Below are 9,262 nucleotides of genomic sequence, written 5' to 3'. Positions count from 1 at the left end.
GGGAGACGTTTTTCTCCAGCTGTCAGGGGAGGAATCAACTGAGACAGAATAGCAATCAGGAAGACCAGCCACCACTTTTCCCAAGCACCTTTCATCTGTACTCCACGGAATCAAGATGGAAGGTTCCTAAATGGAGCCACTTCTGGGGTTAAAGAAAGGCTACAGAAACGATCTAGATCATGCAGGTAGATCGTGCAAGGTGTATAGGCACTGCCATAAATCTATTCTGATATGGGAACTATTGCTACTCTGAAATCAGGGCTGAGTCTTTGCAGCTCATTTAACTACTGATGCATTTCCAATAGGATTAAATGGATGTCTGAGTGTGTGTTAGCATATGTTAGGTTATGCTATTCTGATAAATATCAGTGATTTCATATGTCTCCAGATACGCATGCTCTGTATATTTACAATAACTGATTTAGTGTCATCCAAAGTTGAAAACAAAAGGAAGGAAAGTATTGTTGATCCAACCTTGTGCCTTTTGGTGATCATGAGCCCTAGGCTGGCTGCAGAGTATTAGGGCTGGTCGTAGTGAAGCGAGAAGGAATGTGTTTATGAACAGGAATGAAGCTGCAGGAGCTGCAGGTGGATGCAGGTAGTTGCAGAAGGTACTGAGTGCCTGTAGCCATAGACTGTTCTTGTATCAGCCATGCCAAGAAGAAGCAAATGGAATAAATAGAGGAGTTCATTTTTCTCTTTTTGTCTCTTTCTTTGTCTGAGAAGTACACATATATTCATGTCTTTCCATTTTTTTGCAGGGCTGCAAGCTCAGACTGTCTTAGTCAATGACACAGTCTCAGGGTTTATTGGGACAGACGTGGTCCTGCACTGCAGCTTCACCAACCCGCTCCCCAATGTGAAGATCACGCAGGTCACGTGGCAGAAAGCCACCAACGGCTCCAAGCAGAATGTGGCCATCTACAACCCTGCCATGGGGGTCTCCATCCTCTCTCCCTACAAAGAGCGGGTGACTTTCCGGAATCCTTCCTTCAAAGATGGCACTATTCAGCTCTCTCGGCTAGAGCTGGAGGATGAGGGAGTTTACATCTGTGAGTTTGCTACCTTCCCAACCGGCAACCGGGAAAGTCAACTGAACCTCACTGTGCTGGGTAAGATACTGGACAAGCTCCGTAGTGTGAACCATTGCCTCCAGTTAAACAAATCTGGAGGAACCTGAGACTCACGTCCTTGGGGCTCAGGGCAAAGGTGAATCTTGGGTGTAAATTTTACCTATGATGATCTTTCAAGTTGACTGTAAAGAGGTGAAGTGCAGGGAAGCCAGGGTAGGTGAATCTCTGAGCTATCACAGGAACGCCTCTTCCTCTTTCCAGGCCTCAGTTCCCCTATCTCTTAATGCAGGTGCAATAACAGTGACCTGTTCCCTAAGGGAGTGGTGAGTTTTAATGAGCTGGTGGCTGTCAAATGAACAGAGAGAAGAGACAACAGAGAGATCCTAAGCACAAGTAGAGCTTGTCCATGAGCTTAGGGTTGTGAGTGAATAGACCCCACCCAAGGTCTACATGATTCATTTGCTCTCCAATTTTGGTTTCTCATTCTAACATAGGGCTAAAAACCTATGGCAGGAAAGGATTGGCTTTCCATTGTGTATCTGTGTGTCTAGGGCACCTCCACCATTCTTTCCCCAGAGTAGGTTGCTGGCAATTTGCAGCAGCTCTGGATTCACACAAGGTCTGTCACAGGGTCAGTGGTGCTAGACTGTCTCTTGGGTTGTAGCAGAGAGGGTAGCATTGCTTTTCTAACCATCGCTTTGTACCCTTTTCTTCTCCTCCTCCTCCTTTTTGCAATTCCTTGCAGCCAAGCCCACAAATCGGATGGAGGGCACCAAGCGGCCACTTATTGCCAAGTCTGGCAGGACAGAAAAGATCTTGGTAGCTACCTGCACCTCCTCTAATGGGAAGCCCCCCAGCACTGTCACCTGGGACACCAAGCTCAAAGGAGAAGCGGAGTTTCAGGAGATACGGAATAGCAATGGCACCATCACAGTGATCAGGTGCCGAGCCGGGAGGCCCACCGGCAGCAGCTCATGTGCGTGGTCAATTACCAGCTGGACCGCTTCACCGACAGTATGACCCTCAACGTGCAGTGTAAGTGAGCATAGGCAGGGCTGGAGAGCAATGCTCTGTGGTCAGTCCCTGGGGTGGGTGATAAAGTCTGGCAAAAGAGGATTTTTTTGAAGGGAAGATGTTGGTGTGGTGGAGGGGCTGAGGTAGGAGGCTGCTCTCTTTTTCTGGAGGGTGAAGACTGAAGTGATCCCTTGGAATAATCATGTCCTTTCTCTTTTTCACACCTTCTTTCTCTCTCTGCCTCTGCCATGTCCCTTTGCTCCTCCCCTTCTCTCCTTCCTTCACCCTTTCTCACATTCCTGGTCCCATCATCTTTCCCACCTTGCAATCTCGCTCCTTCTCCCACCGCTGCCGCCTCATCTCTTCCTATTTAATTTCCCCCCCCTTCCTTTTCCATAACTCTTTCCTCACCTTTTCCATCCTGCTTTTCTATCTTTTTCGTCCCCCTGCAGATGAGCCAGAAGTCACTATTGAGGGCTTTGATGGCAACTGGTTTCTCAACCGGAAGGATGTGAAGCTGATATGCAAATCTGATGCCAACCCTCCAGCTCACACCTATGAATGGAAGCTGTAAGTGCCTACAGTGCTTCTGCTCTCAGCAGCACATATGATCTTCAACCAAGGCCAAGGTGTCTCTGTAGAAACCTCAGTCACCCTCTGGTCAATTAGGGCCCAGTCCCATAATGTCAGTGGTGTCACTCCAAGGTAAAACCTGTGCATGTGAGGGGAAAGTTGGACACTTGTCGTTGCTGGAGCTGTGCTCCTGCAGAATGCTCGGAGCTGATTCTGGTTCCCTGGCACAGCTCTGCCAGGAGGCCCTCATTGCACGAGGTCTGGAACTAACTTCTTTATTTGCAAACCAGGGAAGCTGCAGTCTTCAGCCTTGGCCTTTCTGGCTCATCTCCTCCTGTGCTGGTCATCCGCTGAAGCTGAGCTTGTCAGATCCAAAACAAGGCTTGCTGCCCTGCCAGCCCTGTCTAGAGGGCAGCCTGTGCTTTTGAGGCAGGCAGTGCGGTGTTTGAAGCGACTAGGGCAAGGGATTTATTTTGGGTGGATGGGCTTTATCAGAAGTTTCACGTGACCTACGGCCCCAGCTGACAGAGCTGGGACTAGCATTTTAGTTGAGCCACACACAGCCACCTCAGCTTGCGAAGGACAGAGGTATCCCCTGTCTTTCAGCTGGGTCTTCCCCCAGCACCTTCCAGTTCAGACTCAGGAGGGAAGGGCAGTGGGTAAGGATCATACACACCCCCTCTCCACTGGGCTGGAATGGAGCTTGCTACCAGTGCAGTGCAGCCTCAATACCCAGGATAACTTCCTATTCTCACTTCACCGGAATAATATTCTGCCCTGGTGATGTGAAGCAGCTGAGATATGACAAGGTGTATAATTTGCCCAGCACCAGTAAGTGCTTCAGTAGCAGAGCTGGAAAAGAACCCAGAATTTCCCGTCCTTAAAGGGGCACAAATACAACAAAATTTGTCTGCATGTGAAAAAACCTTTCCCTGGAATCAGCCCCAGCTGTAAGCAGGAGCTCCCCTTCAGAGCACTCATCCCCATGCGACTGACATTAAACAGAAGCAATTCCTTGTCCTCCAGGGTTTGAGCTTCTGGCTGAACACACTAAAGGGACTGAAAAGTGAGCGAGGGGTGTCTGGGGAGTCAGATGGGAATTGATGCAACGTGATGTGGTTCTCTCTCCCTCTCTTTCTTTTCTATAAGAACTCATGTAGCTTTAAAAAAGAAAGATCAAATGGATCCTTTCTTCTTTTCAGCTGGCATTTGTCATCAGGAAAGAGGCTCTCAAAATGGCTTTGCGAGGACCTAGGCATATTCTCTCTCATTTCGCTTCCCAGATCAAACTGTTCACAGTGAAAGTCTGAAGAGGATTGTTTTTCCTGCCTTTTTTCTAGTTCTCGTCCCCAGCTCTCTCCCTCTGTTGGTTCTGCCAGTTTGACTTAAACTCTGAAGGGGGCTCTCTGGGTTCCTCACAACATTGCCAGGAAAGTGTTAGAGGCAAAGATGCCCCTTGTGGCACCCAAGGCAGAAGAGATCCCAGTTTAGGCTCTCCCTGTGTGGCAGGGCTGGCGAATTGAGCTGAAGCGAGCCTTGTGAGATGGAGCTGGAGACAGGAGGCAGGTTTTCGCTCTGCTTTTGGGCAAGTCATTTCATCCTTTTGTTCTGCTATTGCTCACATGCGGGGCTGGAGTCTGAGCGCTTGCTGGGCTCCTAGGCATCAGGCTGTCTGTGGCAGGAGCTCTGTCGCTGTGTACAGACACAGCCAGCAGCACAAGCGGAGCCTGATCTGTGTTGGGGCGGTCTGCTCCTGCTGTGATAGTGATGCTGAAGGCAGGCTGAGAGCTGAAGCACGGGGCAACCAGGTGCCAAATGTCCAGCCAGGTGATGTTTCTGTAGCCCAGGGCAGGAAAGAGCGTTAGTTACCAACTAGGCTCAAACACAACAGGGGATGCAGGTGTCAGGGCTGAGCATGGCGCTGCATGACTGAGTGAGGATGACGTGTCATTTGCACACCTGGTTTACACACTCTGCTGGTAATAAATTCAGCTCTGGCAGAAACGATTCTTGGGAACAGCACATCTTTGAGCCAGGCATTGAGTTGGTCCCAATGTGCTTGTGTGATTGATGATTTTTTTTTTTATCATTGGAGAAAGTTGTTTTCCTATGGATTCTCTGTGAGCTGTGTGTATGTCTATTTGTCTGTCTTTAGCCTGCAAGGGTTTCTTGACTTACAGCTAAGAGGCTGGGAGCATCAATACTGTGCTTTGAGAAGGAACTGTGGGGAGAAAAATGGAGAGAAAGAAAGCATGGAATTAAAGAGTACAGGTTTCTAAGTCCAATAGCGCTTCAGTCTGATTCCCCAGCCTCTCCCTTTTTGCACTCTTGGTGGGTCAGTTAGGACTGAGTATAGGATTATTGACCTGAGAGAGGATGGAAAGGAAAGATGGAGCGCAGCTGAAGGTACGGAGAATGGAGGCGGAAGAAGAGGAAAGTAGAGAGTGAGAGAGAGCAAGTGAGACTGGGGGAAATAGAGGCGGAAAGGGAGGAGGAAGAAAAAGCTGGGGCACAGAGTTGCCTCCTGGCTCTTTCAGACTCCTGCTCTCCCATTCTTGGCCCCAGGCTGCCTGTGAGCTGGGCCCTGCAAAGAAGAGGCAGACCAAGCAGATGGGATGAAAGCCAGATAAATAATTGTACTGCAGCCAACCACCTAGGCATGCAGCGTGTGTGTGTAGGGACGTAAGGAGCGGGAATAAGATCCACGGCCATCTCCTTCCTTCCCACAGTGCCACTTTGGTAATATCAAACTGATTCCTCATTTCTTTGGCTGGGCAACCAGAGAAATAGCCACCAGCATCTTTGGTTTATCCAGGTGCTCATATGTGCCTCTTCCCCTTCCTGGGGGTCAGGAAGCAATTACTGCTGCTGCTGTTTTGCTCCTGCCTGGAATGTAAAAACCAGCCATGCTTCCCTCTCATCTCATTTGGATGGTGATGAGCAACAGTCAAGGGAGCTGTTAGAGGAAGCAATAGCCTTCTTTAGCATCCCACAGCGCAGTTTTTAGCTGTGCCCTTGTCTTTGTAGATTCAGGGCCCTAATTCACCCATAGACAGAGGACCAACGTTAGGCTATTCTATTCTTCCATCAGCTTTGGTATCATTGGCTTGATGTAGCTGGGAAAGACTAATGTGTTTGCTATACATATGTGCCTATGTTTATATGTAGACATGCAAAATATTTGCATGTGCATTTAGACACTTCTTTACAAACCTAATTATACCCCCATTATTCCCTTTTGTTTCTCACAAGTCGCTGACAATATGTGCACCTTTTTGTTGGGAGGAGGGGAAAGAATTACTTGAGTAATTTTTAATTGCCTAAGAGAAGTAATTACTTTACTTTGCTTCAGTAATTAAGAATAACCAGGCCATGTGTGTCTTTTCCTAACACACAGGGTTTTTTCAATTTTTTATCTGCCTTTGTTCATTTATTCTGTGTATCTCTAGAGTTAGTTTTGCATTATTCCAGTTTCACACTTATCTGACTATTCTGACATGGGCAGGTCATAGATGGCAGGGCTCTAAACCAGCACCGCTTTACTCGAGCTTGAGTTGCAGTTAACACTGGCTGATCAGCTGCCCAGGAGAGTTATATGGGCAGGAAACTGGAATAAAGCAGGGTCAGGTTGGTGTCCCATTCCTGTGTTTTCCATCAAATGTAAAGTCAGGGATGGAGGAAGACTCTGAAGATGAGCCTGGTAGAGGTGAGCCACCCAAAACAAAAGAGTGACCTGGCCATCTTACCCTAAGCTTGTGCCCACTCGGGGATTGTGCTGGAAAAAGAACCACTTTAAGGCTCTGAGGTCTGTTTTCTGGATAGGGGAGAACATAGACTGAAAGTGCTCCACATCCCCTTAGCCAAATCCAAGGGACTGTATGTGACCCAAATAATGTAATCACAGAGAAGGGAAAAAAAACCAATCCATGTAAAGAACCTGATTCTCATCATGCAGTGGATTTACCCTGGAGACACTCTACTGACTCTTTTCTGTAATGCTGCTGTCTGAGGGTTTGGTTTCAAGGCTGACTACATTAATGGGTATTTTCCAGCCAGCACCACTGAGTTCTGGACCTGCCTAAGGGCAAGCACAGAACCAGCATGTCAGTGTCACCTCTGCAATACTGCTTGCCCCTACCGAGTATCATCTCTGGGGTCAACCATGATCTTTGTTTCCCCTAGGCCAAATGGGACTCTGCCAGGGAGCGTGGAAATCCAGAACAACACCATCTACTTTAAAGGGCCTGTCTCCTACAGTGTGGCTGGCACCTACATCTGTGAGGCCTCCAACACCATCGGTACACGGTCGGGCTTGGTGGAAGTCAATGTCACAGGTAGGAAAACACTTGGCGTGCTTTGAAAGATAGAAGAGGAGGAGGAGGTGGGGAAAGGAGAGTGTGAGCGGCTGACAACTACCAGTCAGTTACATCTCCTTAATGTCTGTCTTAATCACCAGTGTCTCCTTCTAGGGGTGGGGAGTTTCATGATGCCAAGGGAACAGTGAAGTTCTGTGCTTTGCACTGGTTTTGCACTGGTTTGGCTTGGATTTTTTTCCTTTCCTCTTGTTGTCTTTTCCTTTCTTACACCAAGATACATGCAATTTGTTTCCCCCTTGTCTTCTGTTTCGGATTCAGAGAGATCATTGGACATATTAAAAGTGAAGACATGTCAGGGAGATATTTGTTGGAAGGTAGAAGAAGGAGTAGGATGAGGATATAGACTGCCACTGAGGCAGTAAAGCATGAGATGGATGAGTCATTTGTCCAGGATGATGTTTGATGTTTCTGATGTTAGGCAATTCTCATGATTTTTCATTTGTGCTCCTTCCAATGCCATGTTGGTCTATGCATTTGCTCACCTGACTGCCACAGATTACGAAGCTTTGTCTGGGCTCCAGAAAGGAATAACATCACAGGATGCAGACAATGGAAAGTGATGCTATGTGATGTCATATGGGACAGAAGGAATTTGACTACTTGTCAATCACTGTAGCCACAGGAGTGAGGAAAAGACCCGTGGATATGCTTAGGTAGTGTCAGGGAGAGAAAGTGATGTCAAGAAATAGGTTAAAGGGAAGAAATAACATATGGCAATAGCCTGATTTCAGAGAGACAAAGTGATATTGCAAGGCGTCACCAAAGGGGAAAAGTGGCTGTTGGTGCTTTGAGAGCAGGGAAGGGAAGTTTACCCCATTCCTTTGGGGTAAAAGGAGCGATTTTATCAGAGGGTTAATGACAGGCAGTGACCAGCAGTTGTGGGTGTCATGAGAGAGGTGGAAGTACCTCTTGCAGTAGTGAGTTGGAGCACTGCCACACTGCAATGAGCTCCCGGCTCTCAGGGGACAGAGGAGGGAGTGACCATCTGATGAAGCAGGGCCGCCTGCCTGAGAGACATGCCTGGCAGCTAGGATGACTTGCTGAGGCTCTCCGCTGGCCCCCCAGCTGGCCAGCACCTTCGGGTGCTCCCCCTACACCCCAGCTTGGGACCATTGCCAGGTGGGCAGGCAGCACAAACCATGGCACACAGCCACTTTTCCAGCTGGGCTCACAGCAGGGACTGTGGGTTGTTGTAGCTCTGGACCTGCTCTCTCTGGGGAGAGCAGCGGGGCTGTGACTGGAGCCAGGTGAGCTGGAGAGCAGCCGGCTGCCTGCATCCTGCAAATGCCGCAGACAGCACAGGTGCCTCCAAGCTGGATGGGCAATGAGGCGCGCCAGGGGCTCCCAAGGCATGGGAAGTACAGGACAGGTTCCTGGGGTTGTTAGTTCTTCCTGCTGTCCAGCCTGAGGCAAATCAGAGCGCCTGCTGTTCCGGTAGCGGGCCACCTCTCTGAGCTCCCCCAGTCCTTGAAGAGCTGTCTAACCTGAGAGTGATGAAGAGGGCTTCTCAGAGGGGCCGAGCTCCAGCCCCCTCCACCTGCTTTCTACAGTGGTAAGTGATGAGCAAGCGTAAAGATGAGGCCTGGGCAGCTGACCTCCTGAAATTAGCAAAAACACTGCGTGTGGTACCCTCACCACCTCAGTTCCCCTCTTCCGTAACATGGGTAAACCACGCTAATCTTCCTCTGTCCAAGTGCTTGGAGGTCGATAGATGAGATATGCTAATTAGATGCTAATTACCAAGTATTTATTTATGATCATTATCACTGTAGCAGGCCTTTAATTCACACCTCCTGTCCTGGATCCTTGCCTGCTGAGTTGTTCCTGGTATATGCTTTTCTCTGGGGGATTTTTTCATTTGCCAGTGAAAGGCACCAGAATAACAAAGCTCTTTGTTCAGGACAGACGCAGCGCAGCACCCGCCCTGCCCAGCCCTGCCCAACCGCCCCAAGCCAGGGGAAGGTCGTGGCCAAAATCCGTTCAGCCGCTGGCCAGCGGGAGTTGCCACCAAAGGCACTGTGTTTCTGGGACAGTGCAAGGCAACTGGTACCAGGCAAGTGCCGGGTACAAACGGAGCAGACTCGCTTCCCATCAGCAATAGAAAACCATCCCATGCAGTAACTAGCACCTTGGGTCACATTTGAAAAAGTGATCGGAGGGAAGAAGCCTCCAAATTCAGTCCCCAGTCGCAGAGAAGGAGGTGGGATATTGCAGAAGGTGAGGTAT

General features: G+C 49.0%; 1 protein-coding gene across 1 annotated transcript in view; it reads left to right on the top strand.

The window, feature by feature from the left end:
* LOC104079253 (nectin-1-like) overlaps window positions 1–6,994 on the top strand; it is a gene marked incomplete at both ends in the record, with an annotated part of 8,586 nt that extends 1,592 nt beyond the window's left edge. Inside the window, 5 exon segments of the mRNA XM_009581226.1 lie at window positions 753–1,112; window positions 1,819–2,010; window positions 2,013–2,108; window positions 2,540–2,657; window positions 6,843–6,994. Of these exon segments, the coding sequence (XP_009579521.1) occupies window positions 753–1,112; window positions 1,819–2,010; window positions 2,013–2,108; window positions 2,540–2,657; window positions 6,843–6,994 (918 nt within the window).
* Window positions 6,995–9,262: the final 2,268 nt, after the last annotated feature.

Source organism: Fulmarus glacialis, unplaced genomic scaffold, assembly GCF_000690835.1.
Source record: "Fulmarus glacialis isolate BGI_N327 unplaced genomic scaffold, ASM69083v1 scaffold29407, whole genome shotgun sequence".
NCBI lineage: Eukaryota > Metazoa > Chordata > Aves > Procellariiformes > Procellariidae > Fulmarus > Fulmarus glacialis.
This window is presented reverse-complemented; position numbering and strand designations above follow the sequence as displayed.